Genomic DNA, 27,403 nt, shown 5'->3' with positions numbered 1-27,403 from the left:
TTCACCACTGCAGTGACAGGAGGCAAATACCTTCCCCCAAACCTGGAAGAACTCCACTGGGGAGAAGATGGTCAATTCACCCACAGGTGATCTGTCGTCCTATGACACTGCTCCATCAAAGTTTCATTAACAACCAATGGTTCACTCACCTGCCGAATTCAAAGCCCTCCAGAGCCAACCAGGGATAGCATGTCATCCCCGGAATCCGGACTCAGAACACTGCCAGAGAAACCGTAATGAGCCTCATTCGGCTGGGATGACACTCCTATCAACTCCGACCACTGCTGCAGCTCTCTCCCGGCCTCAGACAACCCCATTCCTGAGGTCGCTTCACCGAATGACCCTTCATCAACAGCCCCAATCTTTCTCACAAAGTCAGCCCGATGCCCAATGGAAGTTGAACACAGCCTGAGACAATGTCCCACTAACTGGTCCGAGCCAAAGCCTGCTGAGCATGTTTCCACCCCAGGCAAACAGGACAGCACTCATGAGTATCACACATTTTTATTGTGAAACCACATGCCCTACGGCACGGTCGGATGATCAAACTCAGCTGGTAAGCCTTTTTGAACTCTCACCACTGGCCATCTTACTCAAGCAAGGAAGCAGAACAGCAGAAAGAATTGGGTTTTTAGTAAACACAAATCCTAACCAAGCAAGGAAGCATTAGCTACACAAGCAGAGCAGAGAGTAGTTAGCTTTAGCACAAAGAAATCAGTACCATGACCCAAAACTTGCAATATCTAGGGGGGGGAAAACTCTCTCTCCACTAACAGACACCTAAGTCAGAGCCAAATGTTGTAGTGTTTGTGTGTAAATTGCGTGACATGTTCTTCCTGCAGGTGAGCTGAAGAGTGAAGATTTTAGGAAATGAATGCGAGCCTGATATTATAGTGGCGGGGCTGCTAAGGGCGGGCTCGGCATCCATTGGCCAGTTGGGTGTGAATACTGTATGACTGGTTGTTGACTCACCATAGTATGTTATGCTGAGTGAACGACTGAATTGGAACAGCCCGTTATATATTATCCAATCCCCTCTCTCCATGAACAGAGTAAAATTGTCTCTTGACAACTTTTCCATTGTTTCCAAGTAGCCGCATTCTTGAATGATGTGATGCTGAAGTCATGAATAGGTCAGATACAGATCATCGTCAGAACTTTACACCATGTTGTAAAATTGACTAATTACATTTTTCTGGTCCAGGTAAAGTGATCATCCTGATCTGTGAATGAATTATATGTATAATCACACACTATATGACCAAAAGTATGTGAACACCGGCTCAATGAACATCTCATTCCAAAATCATGGGCATTAACATGGAGTTGGTCTCCTCTTTGCTGCTATAAAAGCCTCCAGTCTTCTGTGAAGGCTTTTCACTAGATGTTGGAACATTGCTGCGGGGTCTGGCTTCCATTCAGCCACAAGAGCATTAGTGAGGTCAAGCACTGATGTTGGTGTTCCAATTCATCCCAAAGGTGTTCGATGGGGTTGAGGTCAGGGCCCTGTGCAGGCCAGTCAAGTTCTTCAACACCGATCTTGACAAACCATTTCTGTATGGACCTCGCTTTGTGCATGGGGGCATTGTCATGCTGAAACAGGGAAAGGGCCTTCCACAAACTGTTGTCACAAAGTTGGAAGCACAGAATCGTCTAGAATGTCATTGTATGCTGTAGCGTTAAGATTTCTCTTCACTGGAACTAAAGGCCTAGCCCGAACCATGAAAAACAGCCCCAGACCATTATTGCTCCTCCACCAAACTTTACAGTTGGCACTATGCATTGAGGCAGGTTGCGTTCTCCTGGCATTCGCCAAACACAGATTTGTCCGTCGGACTGCCAGATGGTGAAGACAATTTTTATGCACTACGTGCTTCAGCATTCGGTGGTCCCGTACTGTGAGCTTATGTGGCCTCCCACTTCGCAGCTGAGACGTTGTTTCTCTTATATGTTTCCAATTCACAATAACAGCGCTTACTGTTGACCGGGGCAGCTCTAGCAGGGTAAAAAAACAGACTTGTTGGACAGGTGGCATCCTATGAGGGTGCACATTGAAAGTCACTGAGCTCTTCAGTTATGGCCATTCAACTGCCAATGTTTGTCTTTGGAGATTGCATGGCTGTGTGCTCTATTTTATACACCTCTCAGCAACGGTTGTGGGTGAAATACCCGATTCCCACTAATTTCAAGGTGTGTCCACATACTTTTGTTCATGTAGTGTACATCCCACATTTAGAGATCTGATGTTATATGGTTTGCAACCATATGGTTTGAAAAATGGTCACCATTTGGACAGAATGTTCTGAACGCCAATGTAAACAAACTCTGACGCTCTAGACAAGTGAAAGATGTACAGAAACATTTTCCTTGCTTCGGTTGGTGGTAAACCTATTAGAATATGCAGTAGATATGCAGCTTAACCCTAGATAATTAATGGGTTTGCTTGAATCTTGCAAATTCTTGCCGTAACAAAGAAAGGCCTACACACATTAAAAACCTACACAAAAAATAATAATTCAGCCAGTGATTCTCCCTAGGGATCCTAAATGCTGAGCAGACACTGGGAGTAAAACTTCAGTGCTCCATAGTTGGATTACTTCCTTGACTTGACAGTTGAACAAAGCGCTCCCAGTATCGGCTCCCAAACTGTATCCATTTCTTGACTGCAGAATGTCTCTGGAATGCCAACTATAGTTTAAGTTTACACAAAGACAGATGGCAGGTAAAACCTGAACGTTTCACTCCAATAATGTGCTCTTGACTTTTCTGTGAGACTATGGGGAATATGAAAACATGTTCCATTCAAATGTGGATCAAATCTCACTTATCTTTGACTTTCTGAAGTGTATGTTTGCACTTGAAAAACATCTGTGGCATTGCATTGTGTTCTGAGAATTTGTTCAATAAACAATTAAAAATACATTTTGGATGACAAAGAATGCAAAGCGGTTTCAGGGCGGTATTTGCTAAAGAATGCTTCGATGCAATTAGGACTGCAAGCCTTCCTGCCTTGCTGCTGTCTCCATCTTTGAGTAGCAACCAGATTACATGCTACAGGATTCATGACTACAATGTTCTCCTTCCATAGAGGTCATGTGTATGTTCTGAATTAAGGGGAAGACAGCAAGTGACGTGTTTTGAGCTGAGATCTATGTAATTGACATGGCCAGTGAACTATACATCCAAGATGTCCATTTGAAGAGCAAGGAACATACTTCCCACTAGGCACACACTGGTTGAGTCAGCATTGTTTTAACGTAATTTGTTATTGGATTTGAAAAAAGTAATCAATCAGTACTGTTTTCATTTAATTTCAACCAGCGTTGTTAGCATTGAAATTCGGGTAAAACTTCAACTTAAATACATTGACATAACCTGACTAACAGGTTGTTATAGCAATATAATTTCAATATAATCATCAGAACTATGTATACGTTGAAATTGTGTTAAATTCCACATTAAAAATTATGTTCAATTTTATATTTAATTAAACATGTTTTATTTGACCTTGTTTCAATGTTGATAGTGTTTGAATCAACGTCATCGTTTCAACGTCATGCCATCAAGCTAAATAAAGAGGTATATTGAAATAAAATGTGAAGCCACAGTCCAATGATTCCTGCCTGAACAGTGACTCCTACTGGTATATGAAGGGTAGTGCACTTCAAAGAGAACAAGTCAACCATCCAATTTCCTACCTCCATGTACCTTGCATAGGTTTGGAAACAAGCTGCATTTCAGTTGAGCTTGTAGCTAGGTATCCTGTCATTAATCTATGGTTGATTGGATCTTTGGAAGTTTTGAAGTAGTTACCATTAGCTCTACAAATAGGATGCCAAATTCATGATATTAATAATACATTTTCACCTTTGGTTGCTAAAATTTTAATAGCTAGCCTAATTTCAGTTTATGTGGCAAAACAAGCATATACTGTAGAGAATTATTGTACCATGTAAATTGCTTTTAAATATATTTTTAATAACCATAAATCTTCTATTTTCAGCTGTTTGAAGCTGTGGCCAAAACCAAAATTTAAAGATCTACTGCTTCTTCGATTTGTTTTCAATGAGAATGCCATATTTATAACTCATATTTCTATGTGAATTTGGTTTGGTTGCCCAAAAAGTTACATATTGCAGCTTTAACTGTAAGGTCTCTAATATTAAATCAAATCATATTTGTCACATGCTTAATAAACAATACGAGTCCAGTCTGGAGCATGAAGTCACAAGTTCTGCTGGTCGGTTACGGCGTAGCAACCAAGTGGTGGCAAAAGCCCTGGTCTGCCCTAGATAGCCTACAGAAATAACGATAGCCAGAAAAGCCATACAACAAAAAAAAACGTACTCCCGTTTTGGGCTCTAAAATATGTTTGTTAACTTCGATCCCCACAGTGAATTATTTTCAAGTTTGCTACAAATCAAGATATTTAATTAAATAGTGATCCATTCTGACTACTATATTTGTCATCACACAGGACCACGTACTGACACAGACACCTCATGGGTGGAATGTTATTAATATTTGTCATAATTTGATAATTATTCAACATCACTTTTTTTTTTAACGCTGAAAATCCGATGGTCCTATGTCAAAAGGGTTTGTTATACAAAGTGTAATATAGGGATGCAAACTCAAAATTCAATACATTGCAACTCTATATCTGACATGGTACAGGAGTCTTCTTTTTTAAGCCCATAATCATATGTGTGAGGTGCATACTTTGTTTCAAAGTAAATTTGTTTAAGACTACCAAGAAACACTCTGTGTGACCCTGATTTACCCACTGTAGTAAAAGGTTTTAACATAGCTATGTAATGCTGACAAATGATGAATAAGGAAAATACATCATCCACTTTTGCTTAGGAAGTGGAATAAATTAAATAGAAACATAAAAACACAGCAAATGTAAAATGACTTTTTCTTCAGTCAACTGTGACTGCATGCCAAGGACATGACTTGGTATTTTATTATTCATTTTTTTTGCCAACATTTCTAATAACATGTTTTCGCTTTGTCGTTATGGGGTATTGTGTTTAGATTGATGATATTTTTTGCCGTAACGTAACAAAATGTGGAAAAAGGGAAAGTGTCTGAATACTTTACGAATGCACGGTATCTGATGCTGTCTGGCCAAAAAGAGTATGTCATGTCATAGTCTTTTTGGCCAGAGCTTCAGATACATGGGCTACACATTACAGGTCTTCAAAAAGTTGTACCCGTTCCAAAATGGACCTGGAGCTTACCCACCCGGACCCGATATGCATAAATATTTTTTTTACACATAGAAACACGTTTCAAACGGACACTATAACAACTAGACCCGGTCCGATCCAAGGTGAGGGAAGCAGCAGAAAGGTATATTTTTAAGCTAATTTATTAACCCTGAGCTGATAAAGCGTGAGGGAGAGGAGGAATACACAACAAAGCTTGTAGTCTGCCAAAAAAACACATTTGAATTAGAAAAAGAAGGAGAGAGAGGTGCCGCTCTAGCAGGCGGGGGATTGGCCGTGCTACTGCTGTGAGTGTGTGTCATTGGGTGCAGGGAGGCGGGAGGTAGAGACTAGAGACAGCAACAAACCAAGCTGACTTGTGCTATAGCAGACTAATAACTTCCATAGTTAAGTTATGTATCATCCAACATGATTATGTAGTACCGTCTTGACTGCATAAAACTGGAAGAAGCTACTTAAGCTAGCTAGCTAACTAGCGAGCTAGGCTAATTGAGGCTCCATGCGCTTTCTTGGCTTACAGTTAAAAATAACTACAACTCCATTCAGAATATTAAGTAGCAGCCTACCTGTTGACTCTTGGTTGTTGTAGCCTACCTAGCTTAGGCAGCCGACAGTGGTGGGCGCTACGCTAGATCTGCACTATCGTCTAGGCTTGATGTGCATTCCTGGTAGTACACTCATGACCCCCGTGCACCGGCTCGTTCCTAAAGCATCCTCCATTTAGGCTGCAAAGGCATACTTTCCTCCTTAACTATCTTTAAATGCAAAAAGGCGGGGAAAAAATGAGCTAGAGCACACCACTATCGGCTGCCTAGGCTATAGCCTGTCCTCCTCCTTTAACTTTTAACTTCTATTGATTTGACATCTCCTAACTTTTGCCATACACATAGGCTCTATGACTGTAGCCTATTGCCACTTTGATGACATGATTGGCCAATAACAAGCTCCATGCGCCATGTGCCACTTGTGAAAAGAGCAGGGAAACTCTGTCAGGGTGGAATAGTCTATTATTATGAACCAATCTGTGGTTGACTAAGGACAAGTGAGGCATGGGGGGTCCTCCAGCAGAGGACTTACATATATTTTTTAAATAATTACTAGTATTTAATTACTGATGATTTGAGGCCTTGATGATTTAAGTCCGCTAGTGTATAGGATATTCGTAGGCCTATTATTTGGTAAGTGGTGTCAGCAAGTCCCATGGCCTAATAGCCAACTAATTTATTTATGCGATAATACCCGAGAAGCCCGTGTTTGGAGGATATATTGGCATGGGTGATGTTAGGCCCGAGAGTTGAGGGTCGGCAAACAGTGCCAATATATCCTCCAAACACCGGCTTCAAGGACATTATCACTTTAATACAATGGGTTACCAACATATTCAAATAATGATTGACATATTTTCATTAAAAACGTCATTTTGATTAATTTATTTACACTAGTTCGTCCTTCCACAAGACATAGTCCCAACACAAGAGACACGACCCAGTCGTTCAGTCTTTTTGTTCTGGGTCTATGGACGCGACCCAGTCATTCATTCTGAATGTTCCATTGCCATACTGGCTTATCCCTTGCCTGCTAGCTAGCCAACTACGGCTAACTTACTTTCTGCAGCCAGAATAACAGCAAAGTAGCTGCATTTGCATTTAAGCTGTTTTCTAGTGAAATTTATTTGGATGCATTCATAACAATGAGCTAATGATGCACGATTTCCCCTGGCATAGAAAATGTGCTCTCTCGTCAAGACACTGTTGTTCAGAGGAGCTAGCCAACAACAAAACTAACATAATCACTTCAAATGGAAGCTATAAAGACAGCAAACTAGCTGCAGTTAGTTTGACCTGTTTCAATTGATAGTTCTTTGTATATATCCATAAAAATCATGCTAATTCATGATTTTGACTGGCTGAGAAAAGCTGCCTGCCTGTCTGTCTGTCTCATCCTGACTCCTGACACATTCATCACTATAGGACAGCTGGAGATCGAATTTGAATATTGAAACAATGTTGCAAATGTTGGAGAGACAGACAGCAAGGTTTATACAAATCTCCACTGTTGAAAAAATGTTAGTCTAAAAGAAATGTGAGATAATGTCTAGATGCTTTTCATAGTGGAGATCAGGTTTATAAATTGCCTGGCTGGGCTGATGAGACAGTGGATTGAGCAGTCAGATGAAGCTGAGTAAATAGGCATTTTAAAGTCATATACTTAGCATGTGGTAACTTGTGGAATAAAAACAGGCTGGAATGCTTTTTAAAATGCCTTTTTCTCCCCAATTTCGATCTTGTCTCATCGCTGCAACTCCCCAACAGGCTCGGGAGGTGAAGGGCAAGTCATGCGTCCTTCAAAACATAACCTGCCAAACCACACTTCTTAACCCCTGCCCGCTTAACCCGGAAGCCAGCTGCACCAATGTGTCGTAGGAAACACCGTTCACCTGATGACCATGGTCAGCCTGCAGGTGCCCGGCCTGCCACAAGGAGTTGCTAGAGCACAATGAGCCAAGTAAAGCACACCCAGCCAAATCCTCCCCTAACCCGGACGATACTGGGCCAATTATGTGCCACCCTATAGGACTCCCGATCATGGCCGGTTGTGATACAGCCATGGATCAAACCCGGGTCTATAGTGATGCCTCAAGCTCTGCGATGCAGTGCTTTTGACCGCTGCGCCACTCGGGAGGCCCCTGGAATGTGGTTTTAACCAATCAGCATTCAGGATTAGACCCACCCATTTATGTTGTGTTATAGCCTAGGTATTTTCCAAGGGAAATTGTTTTTTATTTTTTTATTGAATTTTTTTATTAATATACCGGTATAGGATATTAGCTCACATAGGCAGTCAGCCTACAAGATGTCCATTTATTGTTTTACATTTTGTTTCGTTTCAGTAAAATTATAGGCTACTGTTCATTTACATTACATTTAAGTCATTTAGCAGACGCTCTTATCCAGAGCGACTTACAAATTGGTGCATTCACCTTATGATATCCAGTGGAACAACCACTTTACAATAGTGCATCTAAATCTTTTAAGGGGGGGGTTAGAAGGATTACTTTATCCTATCCCAGGTATTCCTTAAAGAGGTGGGGTTTCAGGTGTCTCCGGAAGGTGGTGATTGACTCCGCTGTCCTGGCGTCGTGAGGGAGCTTGTTCCACCATTGGGGTGCCAGAGCAGCGAACAGTTTTGACTGGGCTGAGCGGGAACTGTGCTTCCTCAGAGGTAGGGGGGCCAGCAGGCCAGAGGTGGATGAACGCAGTGCCCTTGTTTGGGTGTAGGGCCTGATCAGAGCCTGAAGGTATGGAGGTGCCGTTCCCCTCACAGCTCCGTAGGCAAGCACCATGGTCTTATAGCGGATGCGAGCTTCAACTGGAAGCCAGTGGAGAGAGCGGAGGAGCAATTTAATTGTTCAATACGCCTAAGCATTTTCAATAGCTTAAGAAAAGCGTATCCTAATTTTTCAATAAAATGTTCAAGAGAAAAAGACAGCTGTATAATCGGCCTACAAGAATTTAGTTTATTTAGTTTCCTTTCAGTAAAAATAAGTACTGTTCATTTCTGTATGTACGTCGCTTTGTACACAGTGGCATTGTCATCCTGAAACAGGAAAGGGCCTTCCACAAACTGTTGCCACAAAGTTGGAAGCACATAATCGTCATTGTAGAATGTCATTGTATGCTGTAGATTTAAGATTTCCCTTCATTGGAACTAAGGGGCCTAGCACAAACCATGAAAAACAGCCCCAGACCATTATTCCTCCTCCACCAAACTTTACAAATGGCACTATGCATTGGGGCAGGTACCGTTTTCTTGGCATCTGCCGAACCAAGATTTGTCCGTCGGACTGCCAGATGACGAAGCGGTTTTTTTTCACTCCAGAGAACGTGTTTCCGCTGCTCCAGAGTCCAATGTTGGCAAGCTTTACACCACTCCAGCCAAGGCTTGGCATTGTGCATGGTGGTCTTACGCTTGTGTGTGGCTACTCGGCCATGGAAACCAGTGACGGTCAGTGCTGTTAATGATGAGGGAGGACAATTTTTTTATGAGCATGGCATTATTTATATTACAGCATATTGGATGACATTCAAATTCCATTCACCCAGTTCAATGTGACATCAATAGGTTTAGGCTACTACATGATACTCAAATTTTCCCTATACCCATCATGAGGGTATAGCCTAGCAGCAGCCTAGCCTGTGAATGAAAGTTTACAACATAGGTGAATACAAGTCGAGAGCATCTAGCTTATCTAGAGTGTAATCATTAGTCCAACAGTTGCAAACGAGAGTTTCTATTTGACAAATTCAGGTATTTTTTATCCCCGTTTTGTTTGATTCCGTTTAAGAAATGTTTTTACCAGAATCGGCGGAATGAATACACCCCTGGTCACATGTAAACACCACGTTGTATTCCTTCTCTCCTCTATGCACTCTCCTCCTCTCACCGTTTCCTTTCCTTTGTGGACTTCAATGCACAACATATCAGCTGTATGTGACCAGGCAAAAAAAAACTTTCCTAGCCAAACCATGTCATAACCGCTACACACAGCCTACATCGTTGTCCCCATATTAGCTAAAGTAACGTCCTAGTCAACATAGCTAATAAAGCTATTGTTGACTAACCCCAATCCGTACAAATTTGCACAACCGCGGCATTCAAACAAGGCTGCAATGAAAACTTATGGGATTGTAGTGACTGTGTTGGCATCAAAATCTGGGGTGTGAACTACGTTTCTATTCAAGCGTTGATTGACATGGTAATGGACCGATAGTATTGGAGTTGAAAAGTTGAATAAACTGACCCCTCTGAGACTGTATGTTAAATTGTGACGTGTCATGATGTAACGTACAGCACGCATAATGCAACTCATTCTGGGTTGTACTGCCTCTCTCAACCAGGTGTTGCACTTGTCTGGCAGATTAAAAACAAGAAAGGGACAGGGTAAGGGGGATACCTAGTCAATTGTACAATTGAATACATTCATTTCTTGCGTCATCACTGCAAGCCATCATGACTCTCAAAAGCCGCGACAGCCACTGTTTACTTCTGAAGATAACTTTAGCGCCACCCTAAAAGCCTGATTCAAATAGGTATGTAATGACACATTATATAAACTCTTTATAGTGTTTTATTTACATTTAAGAGGTGATAAGTTGGACGGATCGGGTGTAAAAAGCAGTTTGCCCACACAGCTTATCTCCCCATTTCCCTATCACGCAGTAGGTTTCACTTCCCAACCCGCCATTTTTAAAAAGACCTGACGGAGCTCACTGCCTTCTTCAATCAGGCAGCATGAAGGTCTCATCATTGATTTTGCTGGAACGGGGAGAAATGTTGCTTTCCAATGGTATTCATACTACACTTTTGGGCGCTACAATAAGGTTAATTGTACATTACAGCGCGATGTACAAAAGTGCATTAGCTAACTATAAATGTGTTGGTTAACCTGCTACAATCATGCAGTAACGTTACAGTGTTTAGTCAGTAAGAAGTTACACCGGTGGGCCGCGGTGCTAATAAATTAATAAAACCAAAAGCTTACCTTGACTTGGAAATGTTCCAGTGTTGCGTTGGATAGTCATAGCCAGCTAGCTAACATAGCATCCCTCTGTTTGAGCTGGGTGCTTGAGTAGGCTAAACTAGCTAGCTGCATTGGCTAGCTAAGTGAAACTGAAAGTGAAAAAAATGACAAAATCTCTCTTTCTCCTGCTTCTCCTTCATTTTTAAAGAAATGAATTTGTTAAAAACTGTTCAACTATTGTCTTTCTCTCTCTTTGAGTCAATTACTCACCACATTTTATCCACTGCTGGGCTAGCTAGCTGTAGCTTATGCTTTCAGTACTAGATTCATTCTCTGATCCTTTGATTGGGTGGACAACATGTCAGTTCATGCTGCAAGAGCTCTGATAGGTTGGGGGACGTCCTCCGAAAGTTGTCATAATTACCGGGTAAGTCTATGGAAGGGGGTGAGAACCAAGAGCCTCCTGGGTTTTGTATTGATTTCAATGTACCAAGAGGAGGACGAAAGCTAGCTGTCCTCCGGCTACACCATGGTACTACCCTACAGAGTGATGTTGAGGCTACTGTACACCTTCATTGCAAAACAGTGTTTCAATCAATTATTTGGCGTAATGTCAATATATTTAGTATAGTTTAATCTAAAAAGGATAACTTTTTTTTTTTTTTACATTTTTGTTATTTTTATGAAGTTCACTGAGGAGGATGGTCCTCCCGTTACTCATCTGAGGAGCCTCCACTGATGGAAACCCACTTCATGAAGATCCAGACGAACAGATCCTGTGCTGACGTTGCTTCCAGAGGCAGTTTGGAAATCGATACAGAGTGGTGCAATCGAGAGCAGATGAGTTTTCTGCACTTCAGCTCTCAACAGTCCCATTCCGTGAGCTTGTGTGTCCTACCACTTCTCGTCTGAGCTGTTGTTGCTCCTAGACGCGTCCTATGACAGTGCCACGTTGAAAGTCACTGAGCTCTCAAGTAAAAACATTCTACTGCCTATTTCTGTCTATGGAGATTGCATAGCGGTGTGCTCGATTTTATACACCTGTCAGCAACGGATGTGGTTGAAATAGCCGAATGCACTAATTTGAAGGGGACTCCACATACTTTTGTATATATAGTGTATGTGACCTGATGCACTGGTTATGTGGCTGTGGAAGCATATTCTAATACTTTCACCACAAAATACTGGGTAGCTCTTGTCATTATACATTGAATCTGCTGCCATTTGATAGTGTTTTTCTATTTAGCCTATGATTTGTCTACTTTGCGAGTTGTACTGTTTTGCCAAAACTGATAATCTAGCTAGCACCATTTGATTGTTATTGAGCAACATAGGACAACAATTTGTTATACAATAACATTTTATTGAGACTTGTTGTCTTATTATATTCAGTATGTATCCCTATGTACCAAATAAACATTCAAGAGCTTCAGAATGCTGTGTAAGACAGTGCCCATTTGTTTGCTTTATAATGTGCATTAAACAGCAATGATCTCAAGTGCTGTAAATAAACACACAATAAAGACCTAACTGTATTAGCCTTGGCTATTATGTCAGCTCAGACAAGGGCTTGGTCTCCTGGCAAGTCCCCTCAGCACCCGAGGCAGCTACTGAAGAAGCCATTACAGTCAGTCAGGCCCAGCTCCATGGAACAAACCATTTCCTCTGTCTATTTCAATCTGCCGTGACTGGGAGATGACGACATGCTCTAGCCCCTGAACACTGGAATCTGTGTGAACCACCACTCTGCACCCCGTTCCTCCTCTCCGCTCCCCAGAGCTTCCAAGCAGCCCCTCTCACACCCCCTCTCCTCTTCTGCAACATGTGAAGCAATACGCTACTGGGTCGGGCTACACTTATCCATATTTATCCAGCGCAATTTAGTCACGTCTTGTCAGCTGCAAGAGCAGAACCAAGCTACCCCAGCAGGCCCCTTGATTTTCTCCCATAGGATCCAGCCTCTGACGAGAACAGGCAGGCCACAAATTACCCAGAAACACTTCAGGGTTTTATCAGGCCTGAAGAAGATTTCAGCAGGACAGAAGTTGGCATTGATATGCCTCTGTGTCACCCTCCTTGCATATTGCCGTCTGCCTGCCATGTTGCGAAAGTCAAATGGCAGGAGATATTCAAACTGCATATTCAGGTCAACTGAAGACAGAGTAATTTCATACATCAACAGACAATCATGTTATATTTTCTGTGTAAGGTTGCTGAAAAGGAATTCTCTCTAGATAGAACATACAAGGATGTTAGAGGGAAATTCATGTCGGGTTTCCATTGGTTTTGAGATAGTTAAAAGGGAGAGTTTTCCCAAAAACGCTACCACAACATTTCTAACAAGCACCATTGAGAGGACTCAAAATGTGTTGGTTGTGTTAATGTAAGATACAGTATCCCATGATTTAACCACAGTGGCCTCATGAGTGTATGACTCAGACACTCTGTGGACCTGAGAGAACTCACAAAGACCAGCAGCACTAGACTGGTGTCTCCTACATTCGACTCAAGTGTGCCATTTTGGAAGTAGCCGATGACTCACTAAAACATGTGAGCGACCACCAAGGCTGTCTATGTTTATATTATTAACAGAAGGAAAGTTTCATGGAGGGTTTAAATTACAAAGCCTCACAAGTATGTCTGCAAAGATATGTATGTTGACATATTTTCATAACAGATATTCAGTCATTTTAAGGAATGTATTTTCCCTTGTATGATCACTAATGTAGATTTGGCCATAGCTGATGTAAAGCTTGGCTCCAAGCCGGTATATTGTTACAAAGGTTCTCATGGGTTCTGAAATAAAATAATGAAAACGTTTTCTTGGTATAACAATTAATTGCTCTCTTACAAGTACTTTTTTTTTAATCTCTATTACTATCTCAACCTAATCGAAAGAACAAAAACATACAGTCAAATAGTAGGCATACTTGAAATCAGGAACTATTGAGATGGCAATCGGAACATTTTCTAAGCCTCTTACAGAAGCAGTTTTGTCTATATAAGGATGGGTGTCACGAATCCCACCGAAGGTGGCTCCCCTGCCTGCTCGGGCGGCGCTCGGCGGTCGTCGTCACCGACCTACTAGCCGCCGCTGATCCCTTTTTCCTTTTTCATTTGGTATGTCTTATTGTTTGCACCTGTTCCTCATTTGGGTCTTTTGATTTTGGTTATTTAAGCCTGGTTAGCCCGCCCAGGTTTGTGCGGGATTATTTCGCGTCAGGTTGTGTTTTTGTATTCGGATGTGCTGGCGATTTACTGCTGTTATATTGTATGCATGCTGTGCACCTGTTCTGGGCACTTTGCATTTTTTCCACGCCGGTTGTTGGCGTCGATCGTGTTGTGTTTTATTTAAATAAACACAAAGTTCCTTACCTCTGCTCTCTGCGCCTGACTCCTACCACCACTCCTAGCAACTACTGACAATGGGGAATAAACAGGGATATTTTGATCAAGGTATTGCCATGTTGCTAACCATCAGACCAGGCTCTTTTATCACACTTCCCCCATTGAATCATCCCAACACTGGAGACAATTTTTATCCATGCATAGTCAATTTACCTCTACCTACATGTACGTATTACCTAAATTACCTTGAGTAACCGGTGCCCACGCACATTGATTCTGTACCGGAACCCCCTGTAAATAGCCTCGCTACTGTTATTTTATTGTTGCTCCTTAAATATTTGTTATTTTTCAATTTTTCTTATTTTATTTAAATTAAATTAAATAAAAACTTTTTTTACTTCAGTTAATTTGAGTAAATACTTTCTTAACACGTTTTTTCTTCTTAAAACTGCATTGTTGGTTAAGGGCTTGTAAGTAAGGATATCCCTGTAAGGTTGTATTGTGTGACAAATACAATTTGATTTGATTTATTTATATGAAAATTGTATTTTCTCAGTGTGAACTCTCGGTCCCATCCCTCGTCAGTGAGTCAGCACACGATGGAGTAGTGGATGGATAGTTTATTTATTACCAAGCTGATGGGACACAGTATAGATGAATGTTTAGTCATCAAAGGCATATTAACAGCACTCCAACAACACTTCTCCATAGATCTGCTGTATAATACACTAACAAAAAGACAATTTGAATGTCTATAAAGGTCCTGGTGATCGTATAGTAGATACTTTAAAAAAAAATAATAATACAAATAAATAAATCGTTTTCAAACATAATCTCATGTCTACAACATTACAATAAACTACTATCATCAAAATATGTCAAATGTACCTGAAAAGTGACTCGATGTCACATTAGTGGCGAAGAAATAGAATGCACCACATATTTCTGAGCTAACAACCACGCTAACAAGCTAGCTGCTGCTCATGAGCTTATAAAACATTTATACTTTGTACAATCGTCAACAATAAATTATCTGCAATGATGGGACACGGTATAGATGAATGTTCAGTTATAAAATAGATATTATCAGCACTCCTAAAAAAGGGCAACCTTAGCTAGCATAAAACCCACAAGGAAACGATATTCTTAGATTCAGAAATAGACATGTAAAGAGTGGCTTATTTGAAGCCAAATAAACAATGGTAGTTGCTGATAACATAAATTGCTAATGCATGATACAAAACATACATTTTATGACAACTTAATGACAGTTTTTATCCCAGGACACCCAACTCAACTACAACAATGGCGAAGGTGCATAAAGATGTCGGAATTCAGATATTGCATCATTGTTTTAGCCCTATCCACAGAGTTTTGAAACTACAGCATACATCATGGTTCAATGCAGAATCCAATTTTTCAGTTTTTCAAATTGCCGGCGTCTTGTAGATAATGTGTTATTGACGATACAACAAAAAAGTACCGGAGAGGAAAGTACAATACGGCAAACAAGTCATTTGTGGTAAGTGCATGGGGGTGCCATATTTATCCACATCTGCTATTCTCCATAGATCTGCTGTGGATTACCCAGAATTCCATACCATTACCACTGAGTGCATTAGACAATGTAAGAACACTCATCTGCCAGGAGGTGGTGTATTACCCATTTATGCAGGAATTGAACAACTTATTTACACTGTTACATTAGCTTAGAGAAGCAGATTTGTGCTGCCTATTGGTCAAATCAGATACTGTTTTTATAAAAAAATGAATGTTTTAAAATGCTAACTTCGCCTGACAAATGAAGACATTGGTTAGCTCCCTGATCTCATGCCTAATCTTCAGCTCGATGGGCTAACACAGACTTCTTCAAAACCAGATATGATAAGATCTTTTCCAGTACATCATTGGTCTCCAAAGGGGAAATGTAATGCCTTGACCTTAGCTGATCGGGCTAACACAGTCTATTCAAACCCAGTTGGTCACGCTGGCCTGATCATGAAATCCACGCCATTAAATTCCTGAACAGTTCTTATCAACAATAAATATATGCTTGGTGGTGCTGTTTCACTTTGTGTTACACTTGTTTTTCCTACAACCCTGAGGGAGAAAATGTAACGGTTGCACTTTCGGGGATAGAAACACAGGCTTTGACTTGGTATCTTCACAAATGCACTTTCTAGTTTGAGAAACAAACGCCTCACAAGTCCTCAACTGGCAGCTTCATTAAATAGTTCCTGCAAAACACCAGTCTCAACATCAACAGTAAAGAGGCGACTCCGGGATGCTGGCCTTCTAGGCAGAGTTGCAAAGGAAAAGCCATATCTCAGACTGGCCAAAAAAAAGAAAATATTACGATGGGCAAAAGAACACAGACACTGGACAGAGGAACTCTGCCTAGAAGGCCAGCATCCCGGAGTCGCCTCTTTACTGTTGATGTTGATACTGGTGTTTTGTAGGTACTATTAATGAAGCTGACAGTTGAGGACTTGTGAGGCGTCTGTTTCTCAAACTAGACACTCTAATGTACTTGTCCTCTTGCTCAGTTGCGCACTGGGGTCTCCCACTCCTCTTTCTATTCTGGTTAGAGCCAGTTTGTGCTGTTCTGTGAAGGGAGTAGTACACGGCATTGTGCGAGATTTTCAGTTTCTTGGCAATTTCTCGCATGGAATAGCTTTCATTTCTCAGAACAAGAATAGACTGACGCGTTTCAGAAGAAAGGTATTTGTTTCTGGCTATTTTGAGCCTGTAATCGAACCCACAAGTGCTGACGCTCCAGATACTCAACTAATCTAAAGAAGGCCAGTTTTATTGCTTCTTTAATCAGGACACAGTTTTCAGCTGTGCTAACATAATTGCAAAAGGGTTTTCTAATGATCAATTAGCCTTTTAAAATGATAAACTTGGATTAGCTAACACAACGTGCCATTGGAAGACAGGAGTAATGGTTGCTGATAATGGGCCTCGGTACGCCTATGTAGATATTCCATTAATAATCTGCCGTTTCCAGCTACGGTAGTCATTTACAACATTAACAATGTCTTCACTGTATTTCTGATCAATTTGATGTTATTTTAAATGGACAAAAAATTGCTTTTCTTTCAAAAACAAGGACATTTCTAAGGGACCCCAACCTTGTGAACGGTAGTGTATATATATCACATTTACGTACAGTAAGAATTCAGACCCTTTCCTCAGTACTTTGTTGAAGCACCTTTGGCAGCGATTACAGCCTCGAGTCTTCTTGAGTGTGACGCTACAAGCTTGGCACACCTGTATTTGGGGAGTTTATCCCATTCTTCACTGCAGATCCTCTTAAGCTCTGTCAGGTTGAATGGGGCGTGTCGCTGCACAGCTATTTTCAGGTTTCTCCAGAGATGTTTGATCGGGTTCAAGTCTGGGTTCTGGCTGGGTCAGGCAAGGGCATTCAGATACTTGTCCCGAAGCCACTCCTGAATTGCCTTGGCTGTGTGCTTAGGGCCATTGTCCAGTTAGAAGGGGAACCTTCACCCCAGTCTGTGGTCCTGAGTGCTCTGGAGCAGGTTTTCATCAAGGATCTCTCTGTACTTTGCTCCATTCATCTTTCCTCGATCCTGACTAGTTTTCTAGTCCCTGCCAATGAAAAACATACCCACAGCATGATGCTGCCATGGACCATGCTTCACCGTAGGGATGGTGCTAGGTTTCCTCCAGACGTGATGCTTGGCATTCAAGCCAAAGAGTTCAATCTTGGTTTCATCAGACCAGAGAATATTGTTTCTCATGGTCTGAGTATTTTAGGTGCCTTTTGGTAAACTCCAAGTGGGCTGTGATGTGCCTTTTACTGAGGAGTGGCTTCCATCTGGCCACTCTACCATAAAGGCCCTTCTCCCCCAATTGCTCAGTTTGGTGGGGCGCCCAGCTCTAGGAAGAGTCTCTCAGCGCACATTGTTTTTATTTAATCCATTTAAGAATAAGGCTGTAAGAAGTCAAGGGGTCTGAATACTTTCCGAATAAGTTCTTTGTTATTATTAATGATCTTTCTGACTGTGGTCAGTGGCAAAATCCGATGTGTGAATCCACATTTTTTAATTTGGACATTCCCTATGCCTTTTCCCGCTCTTCCCCCACCGGGCGGGAATAAGTACAAGCAGAGATGGCAAGCCCTATCATATGGCAAGCCCTATCATATGGCAAGTTTTACTAGGGTTATAAAGTTACACTTATTCCGCCTGGTGGGGGAAGAGCGGGAGAAGGCATAGAGAATATCCAAATTAAGAAATGTGGATTCTCACAATGGATTTTTCCCCCAGCCACAGGCAGAAAGATCATTAATAACACAGAACTCATTCGGAAAGTATTCAGTATTCAAGTATGCACTTGCAACACTCAAAGCACAGTAATATATTTAAACAGATATGCCATTCTGTTCTTTTGAAATACATTTTTTTTCATTAATTCATTCCTTAAGAACTGCACTTAACTAATGAATAATTTCTGATCTTTGTGATGGTGTTTATTTAATGGATTTTAACACTTGAATTGTGTTTTTTTGTGTTTTTTATTTTGTACATATAGCCTACAGTTACATAAATGAATGAAAATGCTATTGTGTTCTTTGAAATACATTATATTTTGTATAGTGTTACCTAAGACCCTCATAAACACAACCAAATGATTATTCTTCCGATAGCATATATGACATGTATTTATTAGACTGTTGACTTTCGAAAGACAAGTCATTGGCCCGAAGGGATCCAACAAGGCCAGGCTTTTCTAGTGTTAATCACTAGCATGTCGGCCAATCTAATTGGATCAGGTTTGCGTGAGACACAATCACAGCAAACATTTTTGCCAAACAGTATGCTAATGCACCTCATAATAGGCCGTAGCCTATATATCAGAACATGGTCCACAACCTTTTCTTAGTCAAGATCGCTTTATGAGTCATAATGCAAGTAGAATGCTATTCTCTGTGGGTGCGGGAGATCAAGTGTGCCTACAATGCATTGTGTGATATCAGTTAAATTATCAATAGCCTATAGGGCCTAACTAAAGTGCATGGGCGGAGAAGCACAGGACAAAGTTCTATTTCCAATTCAATTAAATTCCCCATGCGTTTGCCTACTTTCAGAATAACGTAGAGTCCCTTATATTTCAAAACTCGAGTCTCAAGCTAGGCTATATGATAACACTGGTAAAGTGTCAGTTGTTGTATCCTATTTCTTGCAAGGCACAACAGAGCATACATTTCAATAACTAGATTTTTTATTTCATGTCATGTCTCAGCGGAGGGAGGGATCGAGCGTGTGTCGAAGTGGAGAAGCGTGTTTCATGATTTCTAAGAATGTTTAATAAAAAGTGTTTGTAGTGCTGATCATTGTCTCTGAATGTACTGGAAGTCCTTCAGGGCAAAATCACTGATATCAAGTAACTTGGCAAATGCTCCAACATCACATGTACTTGTTTTTGCTAGCCAAGTTGGCTAGAGAGTCTTAGCTAGCCAACACAGTGATAGCTGCTGTTTACTGCACATGGTATCAGCGCAAAGTGACACGTGCCAGAGCCCACACATTATTTGGAAATGAATCAATTTAACCTGTATTTAACTAGGCAAGTCAGTTAAAAACAAATTCTTATTTACAATGACGGCCTATCCCGGCCAAACCGGGACGACGCTGGGCCAATTGTGTGCCGCCCTATGGGACTCCCAATCATGTCCGGATGTGATACAGCCTAGATTCAAACCAGGGACTATAGTGACACCTCTTGCACTGATATGCAGTGCCTTAGACCGCTGTGCCACTCAGGAACTGATTTCTTCATTTTTTTTACAATTTGTTTTTTTCCCCCCTGGTAAATAAAGAATAATTCATATTCACTACATAGGCCTAACTGAAATTGATTTAATGTAAAGCACCAGATTTTATGTAAGAATGCCTTTAGTGTCCTGAAAGGCATCTGCCAAATACCATGTATTATTATTGTATTATTATTATTATTGTTATTGTCAATATCCCTTTCGTATATCCCTTTCATTTTCCCACCCCCTCCCTACTGCTTGCTAGGAATTCTATCTGATGGTGTATGCATGTTTAGACCAGTGCTTGACTTGGACGGAAATAGGTGCCAGTACTCATTTCGAGTGCCGGTACCGTTTATATTTAGTTGCAGGAACTCCTCAATAGTTTTGAACTAGTATTCTATAGGAGGTGCAGGAACTCAAGCAGAAGAAAAGGTGCCGGTACTCAGTTCCGTTTAGATCCTGCCCAAGTCAAGTACTGTGCAAGTCAAGTAAAGACAAATAACGTCCCGTTTGGAACACTGACGAGTAAAGCATTTTTTTTGCTCAAACCTATTTGGTGGGCCTGGATCCCCTATGCCTGTGCCTGTGCCTGCGCCCACCCAGACCCAGCCGTGCCTATGCCCCTGGTTTCAAGCAAAAGGTTGTAATAAAATGATGTGTCTTTTGGGGCTGATTCTGATTGTAGTAATAGCAGTACTAGTCTTAGCCAGAGGAGGGCACTTATCCAATGCAAATAACAATGCTCAGTGCACATACCATTCATAAACAATGTCAGGACGTTTGGGTATAGCGCCTACAGCAGATATAAAATATCAGGAAGTTTGGGTATACAGCCTACAGCAGATATAGCGAAGATCAAGAACTAATGTAAGAGGTTGATCCTATCACGACTGTCACCCCATGGCCCTTGTCAAAACAAATGAATTACACTGAACAAAATGATAAACGCAACATGTAAAGTGTTGGCCCCATGTTTCCATCCACCTGACAGGTGGCATATCAAGAAGCTGACTAAACAGTATGATCAATACACAGGTGCACCTTGTGCTGGGGACAATAAATGGCCACTCTAAAATGTGCAGTTTTTCACATGACACAATGCCACAGATGTCTGAAGTTTTGAGGAAGCGTGCAATTGGCATGATGAGTGCAGGAATGCCCACCAGAGCTGTTGCCAGAAAATGTTATGTTAATTGCTCTAACATAAGTCACCTCCAATGCCGTTTTAGAAAACTTGGCAGCACGTTCATCCGGCCCCACAACTGCAGACCACGTGTAACCACTCCAGCCCAGGACCTCCACATCCGACTTCTTCACCTTCGGGATTGTCGGAGACCAGCCACCAGGACAGCTGATGAAACTGTGGGTTTGCACAACCGAAGAATATCTGCACAAACTGTCAGAAACCATCTCAGGGAAGCTCATCTGTGTGCTCGTCGTCTTAACCAGGGTCTTGACCTGACTGCAGTTTAGCGTTGTAACTGACTTCAGTGGGAAACTGCTTACCTTCGATGGTCACTGGCACGCTGGAAAAGTGTGCTCTTCACAGATGAATCCTGGTTTCAACTGTACCGGGCAGATGGCAGACGGCATGTATGGCGTTGTGTGGGTGAGCGGTATGCTGATGTCAACGTTGTGAACAGAGTGCCTCGTGGTGGCGGTGGGGTTATGATATGCTCAGGCATAAGCTATGGATAACATACACAATTGCATTTGATCTATGGCAATTTGAATGCACAGAGATACCGTGACGAGATCCTGAGGCCCATTGTTCGTGCCATTCCCCTGCTGCCATCACCTCATGTTTCAGCATAATAATGCTGAATATCCAATGTCGCAAGGATCTGTACACAATTCCTGGAAGCTGAAAATGTCCCAGTTCATCCATGGCCTGCATACTCACCAGACACGTCACCCATTGAGCACGTTTGGGTTGCTGTGAACGACAGCATGTTTCTGTTCCCGCCAATATCCAGAAAATTCGCACAGCCATTTAAGAGGAGTGGGACAACATTCCTTGGGCCACAACCTATAGCCTGATAAACTCTATGCGAAGGAGATGTGTCGCGCTGCATGAGGCAAGTGGTGGTCACATCAGATACTGACCGGTTTTCTGATCCACGGCCCTACATTTTTTTAAAGGTATCTGTCGCCAACAGATGCATATCTGTACTCCCAGTCATGTGAAATCCATAGAGTAGGGCCTAATTCATTTATTTCAATTGGCTGATTTCCTTATGTGAACTGTAACTCAGTAAAATATTTTAAATTGTTGTATGATGCATCTATACTTTTGTTCATAGGGAATAGGTTGCCATTTGGGTTGCAACCTTTGTGATTAAGTGGAATGCAAAACCACGTCTCTAACATCGATGTCTGTACATAGATGTCTGTACTACATAATTACATGTACAGTGGCTTGCGAAAATATTCACCCCCCTCGGAATTTTTCATATTTTGTTGATATATACAACCTGGAATTAAAATGGATTTGTTGGAGGTTTGTATCATTTGATTTACACAACATGCCTACCACCTTGAAGATGCAAAATAAGACACAAAAAAACGGAAAACTTGAGCGTGCATAACAATTCTCCCCACAAAGTCAATACTTTGTTAAAGCCACCTTTTGCAGGAATTACAGCTGCAAGTCTCTTGAGGTATGTCTCTAAAGCTTGGAACATCTAGCCACTGGGATTTTTGCCCCTTCTTCAAGGCAAAACTGCTCCAGCTCCTTCAAGTTGGATGGATTCTGCTGGTGTACAGCAATCTTTAAGTCATACCACAGATTCTCAATTAGATTGAGGTCTGGGCTTTGACTAGGCCATTCCAAGACATTTAAATGTTTCCCCTTAAACCACTCGAGTGTTGCTTTAGCAGTATGCTTAGGGTCATTGTCCTGTTGGAAGGTAAACCATCCCAGTCTCAAATCTCTGGAAGACTGAAACAGGTTTCAATCAAGAATTTCCCTGTATTTAGCGCCATCCATCATTCCTTCAATTCTGACCAGTTTCCCAGTCCCTACCAATGGAAAACATCTCGGGGTGTTCTCGGGGTGATGAGAGGTGTTGGGTTTGCACCAGACATAGTGTTTTCCTTGATGGCCAAAAAAGCTACATTTCAGTCTCATCTGACCCTAGTACCTCCTTCTATATGTTTGGGGAGTCTCCCACATGCATTTTGGCAAACACCAAACATGTTTGCTTATTTTTTTCTTTAAGCAATGGCTTTTTTCTGGCCACTCTTCCGTAAAGCCCAGCTCTGTGGAGTGTATGGCTTAAAGTGGTCCTATGGACAGATACTCCATTCTCTGCCGTGGAGCTTTGCAGCTCCTTCAGGGTTATCTTTGGATTCTTTGTTGCCTCTCTGATTAATGCCCTCCTTGCCTAGTCCGTGAGTTTTGGTGGGCGGCCCTCTCTTGGCAGGTTTGTTGCGGTGCCAAATTCTTTACATTTTTTTAATAATGGATTTAATGGTGCTAAGTCGGATTTTCAAAGTTTCAGATATTTTTTTATAACCCAACCCTGATCTGTACTTCTCCACAACTTTGTCCCTGACTTGTTTGGAGAGCTTCTTGGTCTTCATGGTGCTGCTTGCTTGGTGGTTCCCCTTGCTAGTGGTGTTGCAGACTCTGGTTTTCACACCCTGACCATAGAGAGCCCTCGGGGTTCTCTATGGTGTTTTAGGTCAGGGTGTGACTAGGTTTTTTTCTTCTAGTATTTGTATTTCTATGTTTGTTTTTGTGTATGGTTCCCAATTAGAGGCAGCTGATTATCGTTGTCTCTAATTGGGGAACATATTTAAGTTGTCCTTTGTTCCCACCTGTTTTGTGGGATATTTTGTGAGTGCATTCAGCACCACGTAGTTCACGTTCGTTGTATGTTTATTGTTTTTTGTTTAAGTTTCACTGGAAATAAATATGTGGAACCAAACTCACGCTGCGCCTTTGTCCGCTCATTTCGACGATCGTGACACTGGTGCCTTTCAGAACAGGTGTATATATACTGAGATCATGTGACAGATCATGTGACACTTAGATTGCACACAGGAGGACTTCATTTAACTAATTATGTGACTTCTGAAGGTAATTGGTTGCACCAGATCTTATTTAGGGGCTTCATAGCAAAGGGGCTGAATACATATGCATGCACCACTGAATTCAGGGTCGCTGGCTGCATTAGTCAGAGAGCTCCAGCCACCAACGGACTCATCTCGTCAATTCCCTAAAACAAGTATTGGATTCATTAATGTAATGTGCAGACACTTGCAGTCAGTGCAGTTTACCCTTCTGGCAACTCACACAGAACACATGGGTTCCTTGTATAGAAGCTCCAAGAAGCCCAGCATCAAAATCCATATTTGTTTAGCTCTGTTACCATAGCCACATAATACACAGAGGTAGAGAATGAGATGTAGTAGTTTTGACTAGAAAGGATAGAGCTTTTGTCAGATTAGACTTTTTGTAGCAGGTTAGGATAATTAATGTAGCAGTTAAGGAGAATTAGGTTTATGAACCCGAGTCATTTAGTAACACCTCCACAGACCAGAGCAATCATTAGAGTGACTTTTCCATAGCATTCTGCTGTCGTACAATGACGTACAACTTCGTCCAGTTCCAGCTGGGAGCAATGTGGCACCCCCGTGACACAGGAACAAGACGCAAACACAGAGGAGGTGAGGTCAGAGATGCACATTCCAGGTAGTTTGTGAGGTGTTCCTGACAGCTTGTGGTTGGAAGGGTGAGGGTGACAGGGAGGGGTGTGTGTGTGTGTGTGTGTGTGTGTGTGTGTGTGTGTGTGTGTGTGGGAGAGAAAGGCGCAGACTCTGGAACATCTGTTAAGCATTAGCGCTATCGGGTCCGCAGTTTAACACTACAGACTGTGGTGCCAATTGATATCAATGCTATCACGTGATAAGATCGCATTACAGTGCTACAGATGACATTCACTACACAGGCTTTGAAGGTTGAAATGATTCCCTAAACTAGACTTAACAAGCAGTTTTCCACCTAGACCAAGTGGCATTCCCAACCCCAGACTGGGGCTCATCACTGTTTGCCCATTGGAGTTTAATTGGAGTAAAATTTCCAATGTGATTTGAAAGATCTAAGAGCCTGGGACAAACAATAAACTAAACATCTGGGCAATGGGGCCGGGGCTACTCCTGCCAAATTGCCATGTGTACAGATTTCTGTAGGATCCAGTGAGCTTTTGAAAGGCATCGTTTCATTCCCTCACCGGATTCAGGGCGAACACCAGATTTGCCTTCCCCCAACTTGTGCACACATGCACACGCATGCACGGACGAGATCGCACAAACATACACTTCTGAAACTCCTCGTGGCCGGGAACTGCATTGTTACAGCTGAGGTGCTGCTGCTCCTGATTCAATCAAACTCAGAACTGTGTGGCCAAGGGAGGAGAAGGGAGAGAGAGAGGAGAAGGGAGGGAGAGAGGAAGCCAGCTCTTTCTTGACCCTCCACCCCCTAAAGCTCACTTCTCTGGATGGGTGTAATTAAACCTCGCCTACCCTGGCCCTGGGCTGCTTCTGAAAGAGCTTTTCAGAGCTCGAGAAGGGGACCTCAAACTCACCTCCCTTTAAAGTCAGCTATCTAACCACTGACTGTACCCTCTACCAACACACTGCTCCCACAAAACTGTTCCTGAGCAAACATTACACATAAACTTCAACATCTGCTGTCTGAGACCTATAGCACTGCACAACACCTACAGCAGATCTCTCCAGGTGTATGTAATTTCATGTAAAACAGCAGTAAAATGTGTTTGAAAGAAACCTGACTGATCGATACCTAATGGTGTGGGATGAAGTTACCCCTATGCCCGGGTCCGATGTCAGTTTTTCTTTTTTACCTCCCAAAAGTGAGGAGGGTGAAGGATCAATTAGCTGAACCTAAATCAGTGATTAGAGGCAACTTCAACCCGGAAACACAAGTAATTATGATTGGTATGTATAGGAGGGAAGCGCTTGAAAGTGAGAGTTGACTTGAATGACTCCCATAGCTACAGCTGTGACTTTCTGACATAACAGGGGGTCGGTCAGCTGGGCGTCTAATAGCTTGACAAACTAATTTGGCTTGTTGCACTTACCTCCATGGCTGGGGCTGGGCAGACAGAGCAGGGGCAAGAAGGCACTCAGCAGGACCAAACGTAGGGCTCTCATATTGCCGGTGTAGTCCTCTGCAACTCACTCTCCATTCAAAGGGAACGGTCTTCCAGTTAATTTTGGGAGTCGAGTTGCTTCTGCATCTCTACTCTATGGAAGGGGTTGGGCCCCCGAAGTAAACGCCCTCCTTCCTGCATCCCCCCAAAAGCCACAAGAGCCCTGCCTACGCCTCCCTTCAGCCCTTTGCCTAGCACACTCCCAGAGAGAGCCACGCCGCCCCTGGTGGAAAAAAGTACACAACTCTCCCTCGCCCCTTTCTCTCCCTTCTCTCCCTCCCTCTCTCTCAAATTACTGAGGCTGGCCACTCAAAGTTGAAGGGCTCCTTATGTCTTCTGCCAGTAATTGGAATGGCCTTCAGAGACTGCAGGCTGGTGCTGCAGGGATAAACCTTTTGCTTTTAATTAAAGATGAAAATCAAGGTTGTTTCACTCTCTGTTGCTTTTGTCTCTTAAGTCTGGAGGTAGTGTCTCTGTTACTACTTGGTAGTAATAATGGTATTCACATACAAATCCTACACTTGAATTCAATGGAATAACTTCTGAAAAGAGTACACAGTAAATCAAGGAGAGTTAAAATCAGTGTTAACACTTTAGGTTTAAATTGACTTTACTGGCGTTATCTTAACTCTACTGGAGTTATCTTAACAGAGTGATACACTCTCTGGATTTGGTGCTGATAAATGAGTACTTTTAACTCCACCAGAGACATGGAGTTAAATCTATGGAATATCTACATATTTGGGAGGGGCCTCATTGTCCTATTTCCCAGCATGCTCTGTTGTAGGTAGATTTCTTAAAGAGTTTGTTTCAATATCTATGATTTCGCATTGATTGTTTTTATCTTATGCTTCACAAATATAAGTAAAACATTTTTAAAACGAATCCAATCTGTCAGTGGTTGGATTTATTGCATTCATTACTGAGATAGTTGTTCCAGTTTACATGATGTTGTCATGGAATTCAAAGGGATTAGACCAAGGCGCAGCGAGTTGCGTGCTCTTCATTATTTTATTTATAGGTGAACATGAAAAAATGACAGTTTTGCAGGCTACACAAAAGCAATGCAAAAAACAACTACCCACAAAGGGACAGGTGGCAAACAAGCTCCCTAAGTATGACTCTCAATCAGAAACAACGATGTACAGCTGTTCCTGATTGAGAGCCACACCAGGCCAACAAAGAAATACACAACATAGAAACCCTAGAATACATAACAAGAACATAAACCAAAAACCCCGGAACACATAAATCCAACACCCCTCTACATACACACACACCCCGAACCCTATAAAACAAATACCCCCTGCCACGTCCTGACCAACCTACAATAACC

General features: G+C 42.0%; 1 protein-coding gene across 1 annotated transcript in view; it reads right to left on the bottom strand.

Annotated features, from left to right (window-relative positions):
- Window positions 1-26,148, bottom strand: part of cspg4 (chondroitin sulfate proteoglycan 4) — a 124,975-nt gene extending 98,827 nt beyond the window's left edge. The window contains exon 1 of the mRNA XM_014124061.3: window positions 25,996-26,148. Coding sequence (XP_013979536.1) covers window positions 25,996-26,068 — 73 coding nt within the window. The 5' untranslated portion in view covers window positions 26,069-26,148. The remainder of the gene's footprint in view (window positions 1-25,995) is intronic.
- Between the last annotated feature and the right edge of the window lie 1,255 nt (window positions 26,149-27,403).

This window comes from Salmo salar, chromosome 10, assembly GCF_965601325.2.
Source record: "Salmo salar chromosome 10, fSalSal1, whole genome shotgun sequence".
Classification (NCBI taxonomy): domain Eukaryota; kingdom Metazoa; phylum Chordata; class Actinopteri; order Salmoniformes; family Salmonidae; genus Salmo; species Salmo salar.
The sequence above is the reverse complement of the archived record's forward strand: the minus strand, read 5'-3'. Positions and strand labels throughout refer to the sequence as shown.